The following is a 20,455-nucleotide window of genomic DNA, read 5'->3' on the forward strand; positions in this document are numbered from 1 at the left end:
TTAAATTTACTATCCAAACATCACATTTTAAAGTCAAAAATATTTTTTTTTACAAAAATAATATATTCAAAATAAAAGCAAGAAAAAAACACGAAAGAAAGCAATTTTGTTTTTAGCCCCATAACTATTTTCCACAGGGATATAGGTATAGGCATTGCTTTAGCGAAAAATAACTTCCATCCTTCCTCTTTAAAATGAAGTTTGGTAAAATTCTCTAAGATTTATAGTTTCCGAAATAAGATTTTTCTAAGTTTGCCGCTCACAGCATTTTTGGGCAATTTTCCCCATTATTTCACAAACATTGTTCTGTAACTATTTCGTGCGCATTTCTACGTATATGCAATAGTAGAAAGAGAAATTAATTACCTTTAAAATAGTCTATTATATAAGGTTATTTATACAGCTCTTTCTAAGGAAGTTATGCTTTTTCAAATTTCTCATTATGAATGTTTTTCTTGTACGTTTAAGTATATACATTGTGGAATAAAAAAGCTTATTTTCTTTACTTTAAAATGGTGTATTGCAAAAAATTCTAGGACAATTCTTAAACACGATATCCGTAGGATATCCAAGAGTATCCGTAATTTGAGAAAAATTTTAATTTTTTTTTTCAATTAGAAAAATATGATTGCATATTATATCATAATTTTTTTTTCATAAAGTTAATAATAAAAAAGTTTTCCATAGGGTTCCAATCTTGTTTAAAAATAGTCCCAGAATTTTTTACGATACACCATTTTAAAGTAAATAAAATAAGCTTTCTTTTTTATTAGACAATAATATACCTACCAATTATACTGCCGTGCTTAGCAAAAACGCCGTATCTGCAGAGACATCACATTCGAGTCAAATCGATTTTAGTTTAAGAATTCGTATACATTTAGACAGGATACGGCATAAGACGAGGTGTGTTTAATGTGTTTTGGCTTAACTTACGTCATTTTTAGTAAGCAAATAAGATAGATATGCACATTTGGGTTAGAAAAAAGTAAAAATTTCATTTTTTCAGATTTTTGCAGATACGGCGTTTTTGCTAAGCACGGCAGTATATACCTACATATACAATAAAAAAAGTTATAATGAGAAATTTAAAAATAATCGTAAAATATATCAAAAATCATTAAAAGTATAAAACTTTTTAAAGGTAATTGACCTTTTTTCCTATTAAATGTAACATTGCATATACCTAAAGCTACATAGAAAAAAGTTACAGAACAATGTTTGAGAAGTAACAAGGAAAATGGGCCAAAATCGCTGTGAGTGGCGAACTTTGAAAAATCATATTTTGGAAATCATAAATCATAGAGACTTCTACTAAATGTCATTTTAAAAAGTAAGGATTGAAGTTTTTTTCTTGCTTTTCTTTTGAATATATTTTTGTAAAAAAAAATATTTTTAACTTTAAAATGTAATGTTTCGATAGTAAATTTAACCTGGAACAATTTTCCTGCAGATGTGTTTGTACCAAAAGTGCATAGAACTCGCCCTAATTCGTCCTGTGCCTAGGGATTAATTCACCCCTTTCTCAAAAACTCACCCCTTTAAATGGTAGCACTCCGCGGGTTTTTCATATTTAAAAGTCCATTGACTATATGAAACAATAAAACCCCGTTAACGTTGTAGTTCCTTTCTAAAATACATAATCAATAGTCTATTTATCGAATATTGAATATCGAATCTACCAAGAACATGAAATTGTTATGTGGGAACCATTTAGGCTTGAGTTAAATGGAGAATAATCTTTTAAAACAAACACACACACACACAACATTTAGTTACACTAGATTTGCTCCTGGTTGAAAATGTAGGTACTGCCACAGCTTGTTCGATTAAATAACAGCATCCTCCTTTTCCAGTATTTCAATGTTTTCTCTATTAACAACTGCAATATTATGTAAAAGTATACAAGCTGATATTATTCTTCAAACAAAAGGTAACTTGCATCTCATTTCACATACTAATATGGGGAATCTTTTCTGCATAAAATGCCAAATATTCTTTCTATAACAATTCTTGAGGCAATTTGTGATTGATTATACAGCACTTCAACTACTGTCTGACTGAAGATTCTGCAAAGGTGTCATTTTATATACCCATAATATGCAAAAGTATTTAAAAACATCTAAACCTAAAATAGCACTTCCATATTGTATGATGGTTATGTTGTTCTTTAACTGACAAAATAATTAAATTCAACGTTTTACTCTTTTCAATGATCTTATATTTTCTTAATACCCTTTTACAGGTACAGGTAAAACCTTAGACAACCTGTCTAGTCTAAGGGTAAAACAAAATAGAATTTTATTTTTATAGGTTATTTTTATATTTACATTACAAAAATATTATGTCATTTGTCAAAATAAAAGATTCCTAGCATTTTGAATTTCCCGGCGATGTCAATGTGTAAACAACATGACAACGTTGTAAATATTTTGACGCATGCGCAAAGTAGGGAGCCGCACTGTATCTTTACGCGCTCCTCAAAATCAGAGTCAGATGTATGACATACTACCATACAACACATAAGATTCAAAGCACGATTTTTGATTCGCTGTGTCTAGGTACACGCTAACGTGTACGCAAATAAAAAAAGGTACACGCGAAACGTCATCAAGTCAGTGACGTCACTATTTAGCGTGCACTGTTAAGTTAATTTACTGTTTTTTTGCATACACGCGAACTTGAGAATACCAAGAGTGTTAAGGCCGCGCCTCGCCATCAAATAATTTGATCAAACAGTTTGAGCAAACTCCGGAAGTACGTCAAAGTGACGTCACAATTGCAGTTTTTTTGAAATTCTAAAAATCTGTGCTCTCACTATCAGTCTAGTTTGATCAAATTTTTTGTATTGAGTTGTCTAACTTGTTTGTACTTTATTTAAAATTAAAATTTTTCATTATTATCCACAATGAACACTCAGGATGTGACGTCACTAACTGTCACTTTCAGTTTGCTCATACCAGTTTGATCAAATTATTTGATGGTGGGACGCGGCCTTTAGAGTGAGTTTAGAATTTATCTAATCGTAATCGTATAATTTGTTATAAAAAATTTTCTATGAAAATCGTAACAAGTTCAACTTCCTGTATAAATAGAAATAAACACAACAGCATTGGTTTATAAACTGCTGTAATTAACTTACGTATAAAAATTATTTTAACAGTATTTTGTACGTACATGTTATGTCAACTAAATATTTATTTTGCTAACCTGAATAATACTTTTATACACATTTAATTTTATACACTTTGACTATACACATTAATTTATTACAATTAAGTTTGAAACATCTGAATAGTTCTGTTTCCCTTCCCCCATTTCCATTCCCTTAATAACAAATCGAATATACGAAACTCTTGGATTATCTCGACAACGAATACTTTCGTACTTCCTAAACTTTCCGTACACTAAAATATTCGTTGTCGCGATAATCCAAGAGAGTCGTATATTCGTGGAATGACACATATCAAAATAGCGTGTACCAAAATATAAAGTCACTGTGCACGCTAAATAATGACGTCACTGGCTTGATAAAGGGTTTGTTCCAACATGAACTTTTGGACGGCCCAGAAACCGTCACGAAACTACTTGTACCGTTTGTTCTGCGCATGTTCGTAATTGTATCGCCCAGTTATCGTCCCATGACGGTAATCATATATTTGTCATTTTTGTTGGTGACAGCTTGTGTGCTTTTAGTCGATCAAAGGCTCAAAAAATTTAAAGAATTAAATCCTAGTGCTCAAGTCAGTCCAACCAGCACATTCTGCATTTGCCCGATTACTGAAATGATCATCACGAAACCGTCACCGAAAGATCACAATTCTTGTTGGAACAGTGGGAAGGACGATCCGATGACGATCATATTTTTGTTGGAACGGATTTTCTTTACTGCGCAGGAGCGTTACCGTTTCGTGACGGTTCTCGGTCGTGTTGGAACAAACCTACTGTTTAATTCGCGTGTAACCTAATTTTTTATTTACGTACACGTTAGCGTGTACCTAGACCCAGCGTTTTTGATTTCATCATGAAACAAAAGATTGGAGTTTTGACTGTTGACATTTAGACATCGGTCAGTTGTCTAATTGAATGTAAAAAATATTTCGTATTCGTATTTTCATTTTCGAAGTTTGTGCCGTTTGTGCATTTCTCAATACAAATCGTAGTCACGTAGCCCACAATAATTTTGTCCTAAAATCGAAAACAGAGTAATTAAATAATAAAATGGGATCGTTGGAAGATGTAACTTCAGCACATGAAATTTTAATTTTACATGGACTTGATGAAACGGATGAATTCAAGAGTCTAAAGAATAGTTTTAAGAAGTCACGAGTTTGTTCAAAGGAAGAAATTTCCAACTTAAAGGAAGAATCAGTTCATTCTATATGTTGCAACTCCGATGATGAATTAATTAGTTCAGTCTTCAAATTGTTGGTTCCAGGTGGGCATGTCATAATTACACAAATTTCAAACAAAGAAGAGACAAAATTGAATCTAATTATGAAAGGGTTTATGAATGTCAAAGACCATGACAATTGTTTAGTAGCAAACAAACCAAGTTTTAAGTCTCGTTCGTCAGCCCAAATTAAACTTCCCCCAAAATTGAACCAAGCAGTGTGGAAATTGGATGATGCAGATGATGAAACAATTGATCCAGATGATTTGTTAGATGAGGATGACTTGCAAAAACCAGATTCGGCTTCATTGAGAGTTTGTGGAACTACTGGGAAACGAAAAGCATGTAAAGATTGTTCATGTGGATTAGCTGATGAACTAGCCCAAGAAGTAAATGGAAAGACGATAATAGACACAAAGGATGCACCTAAATCATCATGTGGTAGTTGTTACCTGGGAGATGCCTTTCGTTGTGCTTCTTGCCCATATTTGGGAATGCCAGCATTCAAGCCAGGGGAAAAAATTCAATTAGTTGGAAATCAGCTAAGTGATGATATTTAAAATGTGTATATTTTTAAAAATAAAGGATTAAAGCCTGTTTGATTTTTTATTCATAAAGTATAACAAGGTATTTTCTCTTCAAATACTTATTTCTACTTAGTATAAAATTTGTCACAATCCTACAATGTATGGCAGTTGTATTCACGAGCTCAAGCGAGGGTGCTGCTGCTTATTTGGAACTAGAGGAATTGGGATGAAAATATAAACAAATGATCCGTTAACCTTTATATGAACGTCGTTTGAAACTTGTCGGATAATTAATTACATCAATAACAATATTAATTATACCAAAATATGTTATCCCAATTACATTGGCCATTTTCATGCAACTGCACTGCCACCTATAGTCGATTGAGTTTGCGAAAATTATGAGAGATTTAGATATTAAGTGGTAAGTGATAAAATGGTTTAATTGAGAAAAAAACGAAGTCAAAGTTACCTAATTTTACAAGATAAATTCTGCAGCAAATTAATCACATATGGACTTGTTTTTAATTCATTTTATACATTGTATTTATTTAATTGTAAAAGATTTTTTTAGTATTTATTTTTATTCAAAATATTTGACATTTTGAAAAAACGTTTGGACTTGTACCATTCTGCTTTAAATTTTGCACTGGTCTCTGTATGTTAAAGATTGTATTCTTCAAAAAAACATATGTTTATTGTTATTCATCATAATCTGAGACCAGGTCTAGTTCAGTGTTTTCTTCATATTCCAACGGAATATCTACTTCCAATTCTTGGGAGTTTCTATCATGTTGTGGTTTATTAAAGGTTTCATGATTCCAACCTTCGTCCTAGCTTAAATTATGGTAAAAATTGTGGTGAAAGGGAGGTATAAGGGTGAAAGTTTCAACAAATTTTTATATTTTGGGAGTTTTATTTTGATGGGACCTTGGTGGATAGGCAGAAGTTCGTTGACTGATAGAATTTCTGCAGGTCATCCCACCCTTTTAGTTTTTCTCAAATTAACAGTGCTAAAGGGAAAATCTTCTGACAATGTATCATGATACAACAATATGCAAGGTGTCTACTTTTCAAAATGAATCCATTGTATTTTTCGTAAGCCCTTCACTTTGTTATTCATTATCTCAGTTAACACATTGGCTGCGTTGAGAGATATTTAAGTATATAAACTTACATTGAATGAGGTACCTATAAGGTATATAATATCATCAGCTTACTGCCAAAACCAGCTAACTCCACTTTTTTGTCTATTCTAAGTTAAGTAGGGGAAGTATGCCTGAGACGGCATACTGGCTGAGATGGCATATCACGCGTTTTTCGTAAACTATTCCAAATTTGGTGCCTAGTGTGACAGTTTTCAGTTCCTCAAGTTAAAATTTGTCAACGTTGTTGAACTTATGCATGTTAGTTTTATTTTGACAGCAGTAGCCTTTGGAATGTTAATTAAGTAAGACAAAATATTTATTGACTTTTTTTGTATCACATTATAATTCACGAGTCTTTACACCTGAGTTAAGTTTTTAAATTTTGTGATGTTCCTTTACCTTATGCCTGTCACGCCTGTATCGATTTATATCTTAAAAATGTGCTTAAGAAAAATTAGATTAGATTAGATGGCATAGGTATGCCCATAGATAAATAATATATATAGTATTACCGGGTATGCCATCTCACCCTTATGCGTTTTTACACTGCATTAATTTTGTTATATTATATGATTGAAGTTTGTCGTTACAGTTATGGGTCATTTTAAGAGGAATTCGAACCGGCAAAATCGATTCCGTCGATGTTGAGACAAGTGACGAGGAAGATGCTGCTTGCATTTTTTGTAATGGCCTCTTATTTTCATTATCTCATTCTCGAAAAACCTGAAAATAATGTTATATTTATGTAAATGTTCCTAGCACTGACTTTGATTTTTATTACATGTCTAACTCTATCGATTATCGATTACAAAACATTAAAAAAAAAGTATGCCGTCTCAGGCATATCTCCCCTACACCTTTGTACTTAATAATTATCAAAGAATGTACTGGTGAACAGATTTTAAATGTGGGAAACAGAAGAGTCTCAAAAAAACTAACTCCAATGATGACACTTTTATTCAGCCAAAAACATATATTATGTGCAGTTGTCTCTTAAAATAAAATAACATTTTATCATTTACAATATTCTAGTTCTGCCATAACAAGACAAGTGCCTGATATGGATGAGAGTGATGATCAAAGTGACCTTAAAGTTGACTAACTTTGTACAGCCAAAACCCGACAAGTGCCGAAAAATAATGTTTTTTGTACTTTTTTTTTAACTTTCATTTCATTTTAATAATTTTTTAACAAAGTTTTTCGTTTATAATGTTATTTACTTTAATATTTTTCAGTCATTAAATCATTTTCAAATTCAGACGATTTTTCATTTCAAATTAAAGTTTAAAACGTAGATTCCCCAAAACTTTAAAAAGTTTAGTTAGTTAGGTATGTGCGTTATGACACAGTTATTGCCGCATTACTATATCCATATTAATAATAATCAAAATATGTTTATTTATAAATACTTACTTTACTAAATAAATTCTTCTTCTTCTTATTAAAGTTCCGCTCCTATCGGAGATTGGAAATCATTCTGGCAATTATAATTTTGTTGGTTACGCGCCGGAACAGTTCAATTGAGCTGCATCCAAACCATTCACGGAGATTGCGTAGCCACGAGATTTTACGTCTTCATACGCCTCTTCTGCCTTTGATTTTGCCCTGCATTATATTCCTTAATAGTTCGTATTTTTCACCTCTCATGATGTGCCCCAAGTACTCCAACTTCCTGATTTTTATGGAATTTAAAACTTCGCATTGTTTTCCTAGTTGTTCGAGCACTTGTGCGTTTGAGCACTAAATAAATTACTTTACTAAATACTTACATTTTCTAAAGATCAAAACAACTTCAGAAACACTGTTACGTACAAGGGAATATCTGATCAAACAATGGACATAGGCAATATTCGTATGAATGTAAAAGAACTGCCCATACAGCACAGGTCATCTTTAAGATATCTTATTTAGGTACAACCAAAAAATATGGTCTTTAATGTCTTGAGACTTTTAAAAGATATCTTTAATTGGCCATTGAAATCCAATATGTGAGGTTTTAATTCTCCAAAGAAAAATTCCAACTACGTGGGAAGAGTCCTAGTGTTGCCCTGGGTAATATCCAGGCATATCTGCAACATCCTTAAACTATTATATTAACATAACGTAACATAACATAATTGTTCATATTTAAAGGGTTTTTACCCAAAACATTTTGGTGGCTCAGCGGCATGCTATTTTTTGGCTTTTAGAAACACTGATGATGGATTTCTTAATCCGAAAACGTTTTGTTTTAATGTGACCCTTATTTAGGGTATTTTAAAATATTCTTCTTCTTCTTCCTTTATTGGGTTATATCCCTCGGGATAATTCGCCCAGCTTACACCAGGGAAATACTCTTGTCTTGCTCTGGGCAGTCGAATATTTCCAAATATATATGTTAAAGCCTCAATTTTTTTAAATATATATTAGCAGTACATCTTCGTATAGGGCCAGACAGTCCCTACAGGAAAGGCAATATTATACCATAAGGGTTAAGACTTTTATCATTTGGAGGTCCAATATCTTTTTATATCTTTATCTTCTTAATTTTTTTAATTCAAATTTGGGAATTGATTAATTTATAAATTAAGTTTGGCTAAGTTAAGGAATTTAAGGATCAGGTTAATCCTACGTGGATTAAGGTTGGACATAAGTAGGCAAATTTCAATGGGAGTAGGGATATTTGTCTTGGCTAATTCTTTATATAGGTCAAAATTGGGTGACATATTTATAGGGCACTCAAAAATCAGATGATTTAAGGACCCAACTCGGCCACAGTCACAATATGGGTCATCTTTTACTCCTATCCTGAATAGGTGAACTGGAGTAGCACAATGACCTGTCCTCATTCTAATAATGGTGGTTATATGTCTTCTGTCTTGGTATGCAAAATTGTGGTACCAGGGGAGTTTATCTATCTGACCTACAATTTTAGAGTAAAATGAATTATTTCGATTTTTCCCCTGCCATTCTTGCTTCCACCGATTCCAGATGGAATGCTTGATGTCTGGTAGAAAGTTGGAATAGTGAAGAGTGATACCAGCAGCTACATTTAAGGATCTACCTATATTAGCTAGTTTATCAGCCACCATGTTCCCTTTAATATTCGAGTGTCCTGGAATCCATGCCAGACTAATATTAACGTTATTTTCTTTCGCTTCAATGATGCCTCTCTTGGTCATGAACGATGAATGTTCTGTTTCCATAGAATAGGTTGATCTGCCTATTTTCTGTAAGGCACTTTTAGAGTCCGAGCAGATGATTGCTTGTTTAATCCCATTTTTCAAAATAATTTGGAGGGCATGATTAATTGCGACAATCTCAGCCGTGCATATTTGGGTATACTTAGGTAGTTTACTGGTATAAGAATAGTTGATCTCTCGGCTAAAGACACCAAAGCCTGCTGATCCTTCATCATCAACCGAGCCGTCCGTGAAGAATTTGGTGTGACTAGGTTTATTTAGAATTATTTTTTGGAGTTGAACTGAGGCAAGTTCATCTGAACGATTAGATTGGATATTTATTATGATTGGAATTGTTGATAATTGATGGTCTAGTTCAAAGTTATGGCATGGGTATAAGTCACTTAAATATAAGTTGGGATAAGTACTTTTAAATTTGTTTTTTAAAAGCACTAGAAATGGAATACTTCTGTTTTTCCAATGATTTTGGTTCCTTTGAATTGCCAAGTCTAACAGGTCAAGAGCGGAAATAATTGGGTTGCCAATTAACATTAAATTTTTTAATATAAATTTAGAGCTAAGCCATTCCCATCTAGATTTAAGCGAGATCTGACCACTTTCACTTAAGAGGGCATGAATTGGGGTAGATTTCATGCATCCAGTTATAATTCGGATACTTTTGTATTTTAGTTTCTCCAATCTTTTAATTAAGGAAGTTGGACAATCGAAAATTACCTGGCAGCCATAGTCCAGATGGCTCTGAATCAGACCATTGTGTACAATTTGTAAGGTTTTTGGATCACTTCCCCAATAAGTCCCACAAAGAGCTCTCATCACATTCAGGCCACGATTTACTTTTAGTTCTATTGAGTTTACATATGAATTCCACTTTAAGTTTTTTTGAATATTTACCCCCAGGTATTTGACTGAATCCACCCAACCAATATTCTGGTTACAAAATATTACGTTAGGGAGAGAGATTTTCGTGTTTCCTTTTGTAAATAATATTGCAGAAGATTTGTTCTTAGACAGATTTAAATTGTGGTCTAGCAACCATGATTCCATCTGAATCAATAATTTATTTACATTAATTACCAATTCATTAATATCACTCCCTCTAATCAGAAGAACCAAATCGTCTGCATACTGAATTAGTTTGCATGAAGAGGGGATTAAATTATACAGGGAAAGACAATATAGGTTGAAGAGGATAGGGCTTAATGGGGAACCTTGGGGTAGTCCCAGACTTGATTTTCTTGGGCCAATGGGTTTGTCCCAGTTTGTCTTTGACAAATAGCTCTCTATCATTTAGAAGGCAGAAAATCAAATTAGCCAGTTGGGTTGGAATGTTATACTTTAATAATTTGGAATACAAGAGTGATATATTGACATTATCATAAGCAGAAGAGATATCTAGAAATATGCCAATAGTGTATTGATTTTGAGCGAAGCCTATTTGAATTGTTGAGGTGAGGTATGTAAGGCATTCCGTACAACCTCTACCCCTTCTAAATCCTAGTTGTAGTGGATTAAAAATCTTATTATGTTCCACAATCCACTCTATTCTATTCTTTATAAGAGTTTCGAGCATTTTGCCTACACATGAAGAAAGAGCTATTGGTCTAAAGTTTAACGGATTATTACAATCTTTATCTTTTTTGATTATAGGTAAAATTACTGATTGTTTCCACTGAACAGGAACTATACCCGTTCTAAGACTTTCATTGAAAAGTTGAATTAATAACAAAGATCCAACAACGGGAAGATTTTTTAACATTGAGTAGGAAATCTGATCCAAACCAGGAGCCGAGTCAGATTTAATTGAGAGGGAGTTCCGATACTCGTCGAGAGCAAATGGCGGTTCTAGGGCTTGAGGAGATCTAACCAATACTTTATTGACAGCGGAAAGGGGGGTTAAGCAACATAGAATTTCGTGGGATATAGGAGTAGAGGGCAATTGTGTATATATTGAAGGTTTCGAAGCCGATACCTTATTAATTTTCTCCCACACAACTTTTAGAGGAGTGTTTCTATTTAATTTACTGCAAAATAGTCTGAAACTATTTTTACGTTTTGATTTTAGGAATTTTCTTGATTTGGCTATATTCTTTTTAGCCTCGATATAGTTTTCCATTGAGGGGATATTTTTAAATTTTTTTAAGGCAGACACTCTCGCAGAGACGACTTCAGCACATGAGTCATCCCACCATGGAATGTGGTATTTGGAATTATTAGGAGGGTGAAGCCAAGGTATTGTTTCATCAGCTACCGATGATATGGAGTTAGTAAAAAATTCGTAATCTTCCCTGGGAGAAGCTAAGAAAATGCTGTTTAAATTGTTATGATAAGTAGACCAATCAGCTTTCTTTAGATTTCTTCTTTTACATGAATGCGGGGGAGATTGAGGACATACACCTATCTGACATATTATGGGGAAGTGGTCACTAGTTCCAGTATCTGAAATAGTGGACCACTTGCCCACACTGGCTGCCACATCGACTGATGCCATTGTTAGATCTACTACCGACTTACTGCCTCCTGGGTCCACCAGTCTAGTTGGGGACCCATCATTGAGAAATACTAGCTCAAGTTCCTCCAAAGAATCAAAAATAATCCTACCATTGTGACTGTCTCTAGAACTACCCCATGCCTTATGATTACAATTTAGATCACCCATGATTAAAAATGGCTTATTAAGTAATTTAACAAGGGAAAACCAGTTGGATTTGGAGATAGAGTTGTCTTGTGGACAGTATATATTAAGAATATTCAAATTAAAATTAGGGAGAAATGTGAGTTGGAATTGGACATCATGATTGAAGCCTGGATTGGCAATTTGAATTTCCCTATAATCAATATTGTTTTTGATAAGAGTAATTAATCCGCCATAGCCATCCTCTCGATCTTTTCTGATTATTTGATACCCTCTACATCTTATAACATGTTGGTTTGAGAGCCAAGATTCGCTAATAAGGATTATATCTGGGTTAAGGTTTTTTATAAGGATTTTTAGATTGTCAGAATTAGTGTTATACGAACGTATATTCCACTGAATAATAGTTATCGGAGTGTTAGGATTCATTATAAAGAGTATGTTTGCTAGACCAAGGAGTCAAAAGATCTCGAATCCTCAGGCTCGAGATCCTCTATTCCCCTCCGACCCTGGTTTACATTTGTATTGAAAGGTGATACACTTTTGTTTATGTTAGTCTTTATATCTGCCATATTGTAAGGAATGGAGTATGATTTTGAGTTTATTAAGTCCCCAATGAAGGTCATGACGAGCTCCCTGTGAGATTGGTTCAGCATAGACATGGCCTGATTGAAATCCAAATGAAGTTGGGATAAAGATTGTGAGTTAGTGATTTGAGAATCACAGTGAGCAGGATTGAATTTTGAAGTCGAGGGCTCATTTATTCTTCTACCTGATGGATTAATAAGTAGTCTTTGGTGGGAGATTTTATCATAACCTGTATTTTCTTGTATTGAAGGTCTTCTTCTTTTTGGTGGAGATTGAGTGACTTGACTAAAAGGTTTTGAATATTGAGCTGAGGCTGCAGACCTTCTCTCCTGTGGTAAGATGCCATTAGAATTATTCTGATCGCTATGTAAGGGGGGGAAATCGTTTATGTTTAAAGATGAAATATTATGGATCCTAGGAACCTGCTGACTTGCCTCATAGAAAGATAGATTAGAAAAGGACATTAGATCCTTAATATCTTTTTGTCTGACTCTCTCTCTACAATTACGACTACTTGATTCATGGTCAGAAGATTTGCAGAAAATGCAATATTTTGTACACGTATTAGATGAAGAATCCTCATGAGAAGTTCCGCATCTAGCACATTTCTTTTTTCCTCTACATTGGTTCGTAGAATGGCCATAAAGTAAGCAATTTCCACATTGAAGAACAGGGCTGATGAATGGTGTGACCCTCATTGGTAGTTGATATATGGAAATTTCTTTAGGAATAGTTTTTCCTGAAAAAGTTATGCTAATAGTTCCCGTGGAGACAAATTCAACCTTTGAATCCACTTGTACTCTCCGGTTCATTCGCTTTACACTTAATATCTTACATAAAGCCAAGTTGGTTTCTGATGCCTCCTTTATTTCTTCCTCTGTGAATCTTTTATTAACTCCCCTTACTATACCCCTACAAGAAATCTGATGAAATGGAATGAACACGTCATACCCTAGGGCTTCCCAATCTTTCCTCACAACGAAATCGTTGGCTGCTTTTCTAGTGGCAAATAATACCCCTATCCTGTTTTTACCTTTTCTACTGATTTTCGTGATGTCTTTAATTTTTAAAACAGAAATAGATTTAGCTATACTTAACACGTGGTAATCTCCAATATTTTTATCCTGACCCTGGACAAATACTTCATAAGGACCTATGTCGGTCTCCGAATATAGTATTTGTTTTTTTCCTTTAAGACTTTTCTGAATAATTGGAGGTTGAGATTGACATTCATGTTGGTTGATTTTATTAGGAGGGTCAGGTGGTGGAGGAGGATCGGGAGGAACTTCTTCCTCCATCTTATGCGGCAGATTGACGAATTTAAAATCTATGCCAGTCGATGCAAATTAGAAATTAACAGGGAAATATAGATAGTTTTGGCCCTTACCCTTTGGATGAGTTTCAAAAGTCGTCCGTTCACCTCGAACGATAATCACAGATTTGTCTATTTTAAGTTTTCTTCCAAAAAATCAAATGTCAAACACAACAAAATTCACAACAGATATTCACTGCGCAAAGAAGCCGAGGCTGTTCATCCCAGCGGACCTCGACTTCTTATCAACGATAAATAAAAAATTAACAAGAATTAACAACTGTTTTCAAACTAAATTAGGTTTGATGAGGTTTTTTTAGCAAAAATTAAAAACTGTCGCAACTGTGACGTTTTCAACCAACCAGCTATATTTTCTTTTTTCTATTTTAAAATATACCTTTTACAACAAATCTAGTATTTTTGTGATTTATGGTATACAGCCAGCTACATGAAGTTTATTTTCCTCGTGGATTTTATAAAGAAAATGACATTTGATCTTGCAATTAGGCATTCCAAATCACGTGATATAATATGGCTGCTGGATGGCGAAACTGTCATCCATAGGCGTATCCAATATTTAAACCACTTCATATTTAATTTGCTATCACAATTTCACAAATTTCGGTACACAATTAACAAAAAAACAAAACCAAACAGGATATTCTTTACAAATTTGTCAATATTCAATGTAAACATTAGATACTCCATGACCACCCCCCTTAACTATGTCTATGGCCATGTCAGTTTAGCCATCCACCGACCATCACTGACAGTTCATTGGAATCCCTAATTGGGTATTTCTTTATTGGCATGTTTTAATCCATTTCATTGCTGAAAAACTTCTTTCAACGGATGCACTTGTAGCCGGAATTGTTAAAAATAGGTTTGCCAGTTTAAAAGGTTCCAGAAATGCATTATCAAGTTCTGAAGCTGTTACCAGTGGTATTTAACAGGGGTTATGGACGCTTCGCCAGAGAGGTTTTGAAGCCTAGAAAATTCGTATTTTTGTATTTTCAGATGTTATAATAATCGTTTATAACTCGAAAAACATTTTGGATATTTTCCGGAGCAAATAAGGTAATATTTTAAATTTGTTTAAATAATTTGTCCCAATAATTTCGCCAGGATACTTCAGATTTCTTTAAAGAGGACATTTTTTGGGCATTTGAAAAAATTTCTGAGAAACCGATTCAGAAATTTTTTCATACGGGAGCGACCTCACAACATGGGCTTATACAGAGTGTTTAATTAATAATTGGAAATATCTTAACTTAGATTCCTAGGCTCAAAATATTAACGCTTAACTCAAATCACCTTGTCCGGAAATGTTGAGGTAGAGCTCAGAAGGTGAGCTCAGGAGGTAGAGCTCATGACGCATGAGCTCTCTACCTCATGAGCTCATGCATGAGAGTCATGCCATGCTTCCTATAAGTGAGCTATTAGAGCTCTTTGAAGATTGCGTACTTTAATTAGTTTTTTTAATACCTTTAGAACGCTTCTATTTAGAAAATCGAAACGTTCTAAGTAGTACCGTCATAGGCGTCCCCTGGTAGAGCAAATGATATTTTATCTCATAACTTTTTTTGTCTTGAACTCTTAAACATTTTTGACACTGGATTATTAAATTGTGCGATATTATAGTACCTACTAAAAGGTACTCTCGCTTTAAGTCGGTAAGATACACCGTTTTCTAGAAAATCAATTTGAAAATTTTTCGTTTTTTGAATTTGAACAAAATTTGAAAAAAAAAATTAAAAAACGGTGTATTTTACCGACTTAAAGCAAGAGTAACTTTGAGTACTAGAATAAATTATAATTTAACAATTTAGTGTCGAAAATGCTTATAAAAATTAAAGACACGAAAAATATGCGATAAAACAACCGTTGACCTACCCAAAGCAGACTCCATATATGACCGGTACTAGAGATTCGCAATAGATGAAATCGATTTATCTCTGGAAGATAAATAAACGTACCAGTTTCGTTTTTCTAAAGTAGTCTTTTTTGAAAATTGTTTTCAAATTTAAAAAACGCAAAATGTTCAAATCGATTTTTCAAGAAAATGGTGTATTCTACCAACGTAAAGCAAGAGTACCTTTTAGTACTAGAATACCTCACAATTTAATAATCCAGTGTCAAAAATGTTTAAAAATTAAAGACAAGAAAATTATGCGTTATAAAATAACCGTTGCCCTGCTCAAAACGAACGCGTATGACCGGTATATAGGGCTTTCATCGATTGTCATTTGTTTGGAGCTTCTGTCAAATGTTGTATAATCTGTGTATAATATTAATATACACGGATTATACGACATATGACAGAAGCTCGAAACAAATGACTGTGAATGAAAAGCCCGCTGTGTCTAGGTACACGCTAACGTGTACGCAAGTAAAAAAGTTAGGTACACGCTTAAACGTCATCAAGTCAATGACGTCATTATTTAGCGTGTACTTATGACTGGGTTTTTGGTACACGCTAATTTGAGCCGCGTATATGCTGTGGTATTAAGTATCTGTAAGTATCGGGAGCGTCGGAGTGTGGTTAGAATTTGTCTAATCGCGTTATGTTTACACTTTAATATTGATTTGTAAAGAGTTTTTTTTTATTAACTATGGAGTGTCGACAATGATTTAGTTCTTTTAATGAGTTTAACAACATTTTAAAACAGTATGAAATAGATAAGGGACAAAAATTCGTGATTAAGGGTAGCAGAAGTAATAAGATAAAATATACGGGGCGATTGATTAGTGTGATAAAGCTCAGTAGATCCGCTCTAGTAATAGATAACAATAAATGTTAATAACAAAAATTGTATCAAACTTTGAGCTTCATATTACAAAATTAGTTAGAATGTTACAGGGCGTTCGATAACATAGAGGCAGACCAAACTTATGTTTTTTAAATGGAACACCCTATTACATGTTATTTTACGTTCGAAATCTTCTTAACTTCCATATAACAAAAATATAAAGGTTTATTATGTTATACAGGGTATTTACAAAGTTATAACCAATTTACTATGAAAATCGTAACAAGTTCAACTCCCTCTATAAATAAAAATAAACACCACAGACCACAGCAAAAATAAACACCAATATAAACTGGTATTCGCGGTGTGCAAGTACTTGGAAAGGGAAACGAGAAACGACCGTGCGCGAGTCGCGGAGAAATATTGCAACTATCTTAAATAATTCATATTGTCAATTGAAATTGTCAAATTGACGTATATTTCATACTTTCTGTCATTGACGCAGATAAATTATATATTGCTCCACAATATTGATATGATATGCAATTATTATATAAAGGTAAATTTAATTAATTGTATTTTGCTTGCAGTACTGCATTTTAATAACTGATTTTATTTACTACATACAATTGTTTACGTTTGCTAAACATAACCTGCATCTTATTTTTTCTTCTTATTATTTTTTTGGACTATGGTCTTGACAATTATCCAGCAACCAGGACTAATATAATTGGCCAATATAATTAAAAGTGCGAATAAAAGTACAGAGCGTAGAAATAGAGGTCGCTTTGCCGAACTTGCACGGTCCCAATAATTAAGTTACGTATAAAAATTATTTCAACAGTATTTTGTATATATCATGTTAACTAATATTTATTTTGCTAACCTAAATATATACTTTTATATACCTACACATTGTTTTATTACAATTAAGTTTTGAAACATCTGAATAGTTTTGCTTCCCTGCCCCTTCCCCTTCCCTTAATAAAAATATTTTCTATCAAACAAACGCTAATAAAACATATCAAAATAGCGTGTACCAAAATATAAAGTCACTGCGCACGCTAAATATTGACGTCACTGGCTTGATGAAGTTTAATTCGCGTGTACCTAACTTTTTTATTTGCGTACACGTTAGCGTGTACCTAGACACAGCGTGAAAAGCCCTATTCGCGGTATGCAAGTACTTGGAAAGGGAAACGAGAAACGACCGTGCGCGAGTCGCGGAGAAATCATAGAGTTAAATATTAGCTTAGACAAGGAAAAAAGAGAGGACGGGTAACACTCATTTAAAACACACGTTCCAAAAGTGAAGCCAGTTTTTGGTTTGTTTGTCACCAGAAACATGGCGGTCACGTCAAAAATAACAATGGGTTGCCAGTGGTGGGTGTTCGTTGAAGGTTAAAATTTCATAAAAAATAAAGTAAATCATCATCTAAAATTCGTAATAAAAACATATGTATGTATTGAAACATATGTACGTAATATGAGCAACTTAATAAAACATTTACCGTACACAAATTCTTCATTTTAAATACATTTCATGTTTTTATTCTAAATACTCAATGCATAACAATACCCCAAAGATACGTCGATGATCAAAATCTCTGGTGTCAGTTTGGCTTCACTTTTGGTCAAGGATTACTCGTCCTCTCTCTTTCCTTGTCTAAGAATATTAGCATAGAGAGAGTGTCATTCAGAGCGAAGTGACGACACCATCTTTTTTATTTGGATTAGTGCTGTTTCACTCTTATGCATAGTAAAGCTGCTACAGTTGTCCTCCTCTTCCGTGCCTATATTCACACTGAAAGTCATTATAGATTCTCGATACAATGTGTTAGAAGGAGATGCAGCAAACCAGTCCTTGAGATCTTGTCGTCAGGAAGCGCGGAAGGTAGGCTCCCTCTATGTTAATATATACCTCTATGGGAGAAATATTGCAACTATCTTAAATAATTCATATTGTCAATTGAAATTGTCAAATTGACGTATATTTCATACCTTCTGTCATTGACGCAGAAAAATTATATATTGCTCCACAATATTGATATGATATGCAATTATTATATAAAGGTAAATTTAATTAATTGTATTTTGCTTGCAGTACTGCATTTTAATAACTGATTTTATTTACTACATACAATTGTTTACGTTTGCTAAACATAACCTGCATCTTATTTTTTCTTATTATTTTTTTGGACTATGGTCTTGACAATTATCCAGCAACCAGGACTAATATAATTGGCCAATATAATTAAAAGTGCGAATAAAAGTACAGAGCGTAGAAATAGAGGTCGCTTTGCCGAACTTGCACGGTCCCAATACTAGAAATTCGCGGATGGAATCGATTTATCTTTGGAAAATAAATAATAAATAGGCGTACCAGTTTTCGTTTTTCTAAAAATAGAAGTGTTCTACGGGTAATTAAAAACGCTGTGTCTAGGTACACGCTAACGTGTACGCAAATAAAAAAGTTAGGTACTCGCTTAAACGTCATCAAGCCAGTGACGTCATTATTTAGCGTGTACTATGACTGGGTTTTTTTGGTACACGCTAATTTGAGCCGCGTGTATGCTGTGGTATTAAGTATCTGTAAGTATCGCGAGTGTCAGAGTGTGGTTAGAATTTGTCTAATCGCGTTATGTTTACACTGTAATTAATTTGTAAAGAGTTTCCTTATTTTTACTTGTTTAGTGTTTTTTTTTGTTAATTAACTATGGAGTATGGACAATTATTTAGTTCTTTTAATGAGTTTAACAACATTCTAAAACAGTATGAATAAGATAAGAGACAAAAATTCGTGATTAAGGGTAGCAGAAGCAATAAGATAAAATATACGGGGTGATTGATTAGTGTGATAAAGCTCAGTAGATTCGGTATAGTAATAGATAGCAATACAAGTTAGTAACAAAATTTTAGCAAACTTTGAGCTTCATATTACAAAATTACTAAAATTAGTTAGAATGTTACAGGGCGTTCGATAATATAGTGGCAGAACAAACTTATGTTTTTTAAATGGAACACCCTATATTTTATTTTATGTTCGAAATATTCTTAACTTCCATATAACAAAAATATAAAAGTTTATTATGTTATACAGGGTATTTACAAAGTTATAACCAATTTTACATGAAAATCGTAACAAGTTCAACTCCCTGTATAAATAAAAATAAACACCACAGCAAAAATGAACACCAATATAAACTCGTATAATTAACTTACGTATAAAAATTATTTTAGTAGTATTTTGTATAACATCATGTTAACGAATAGGTATTTATTTTACTAACCTGAATATATACTTTTATATACATATTGTTTTATTACAATTAAGTTTGAAATATCTGAATAGTTTTGCTTCCCTTCCCCTTCATTTAATAAAAATATTTTCTATCAAACAAACAACAAACACAAACATATCAAAATAGCGTGTACCAAAATATAAAGTCACTGCGCGCACGCTAAATAATGACGTCACTGGCTTGATGAAGTTTATTTCGCGTGTACCTAACTTTTTTATTTGCGTACACGTTAGCGTGTACCTAGACACAGCGAATTAAAAACACTAATTAAAATATTAAAAGACGCTATATTCAACGAGCTCGCTAGCTCCCGGAAGCATTTTCGGACTATTTAGCTGATTTGAGTTAAACCTTAATATTTTGAGCTCAGGAATTTACAGTTAAAATATTTCCAATTATTAATGAAACACCCTGTATAGATATGCAAGAGAATAAAAAATGTGTTTAGTTTCTGTTGTTTGGAAAAAATATTGTCATTGTCATACAAAAGTAGCTAGTTGCTCAAAGGCAAAGGTCTACTCACAGTAGAAAACGAAGAAGAATAAATTTTCTGTCATGATTTGCCTATTTATGACGTTTATGCCTATTTATGCCTATTTATGTCATGCGCTTCTCATGCGT

At 33.3% G+C, this 20,455-nt stretch overlaps 1 protein-coding gene across 1 annotated transcript; it reads left to right on the top strand.

Annotated features, from left to right (window-relative positions):
- The first annotated feature begins 3,967 nt into the window (after nucleotides 1-3,967).
- LOC114336071 (anamorsin homolog) lies at nucleotides 3,968-4,990 on the top strand. Its single transcript, XM_028286394.2, has one exon. It carries the CDS (start codon nucleotides 4,222-4,224, stop codon nucleotides 4,951-4,953), a length of 732 nt encoding a protein of 243 aa, XP_028142195.2. The 5' UTR covers nucleotides 3,968-4,221; the 3' UTR covers nucleotides 4,954-4,990.
- Nucleotides 4,991-20,455: the final 15,465 nt, after the last annotated feature.

Source organism: Diabrotica virgifera, chromosome 2 (genome assembly GCF_917563875.1).
Source record: "Diabrotica virgifera virgifera chromosome 2, PGI_DIABVI_V3a".
Classification (NCBI taxonomy): Eukaryota; Metazoa; Arthropoda; class Insecta; order Coleoptera; family Chrysomelidae; genus Diabrotica; species Diabrotica virgifera.

Coding starts and splice junctions, on each gene's coding strand:
- LOC114336071 (XM_028286394.2), top strand. CDS start 4,222: ATGGGATCGTTGGAAGATGTAACTTCAGCACATGAAATTTTAATTTTA.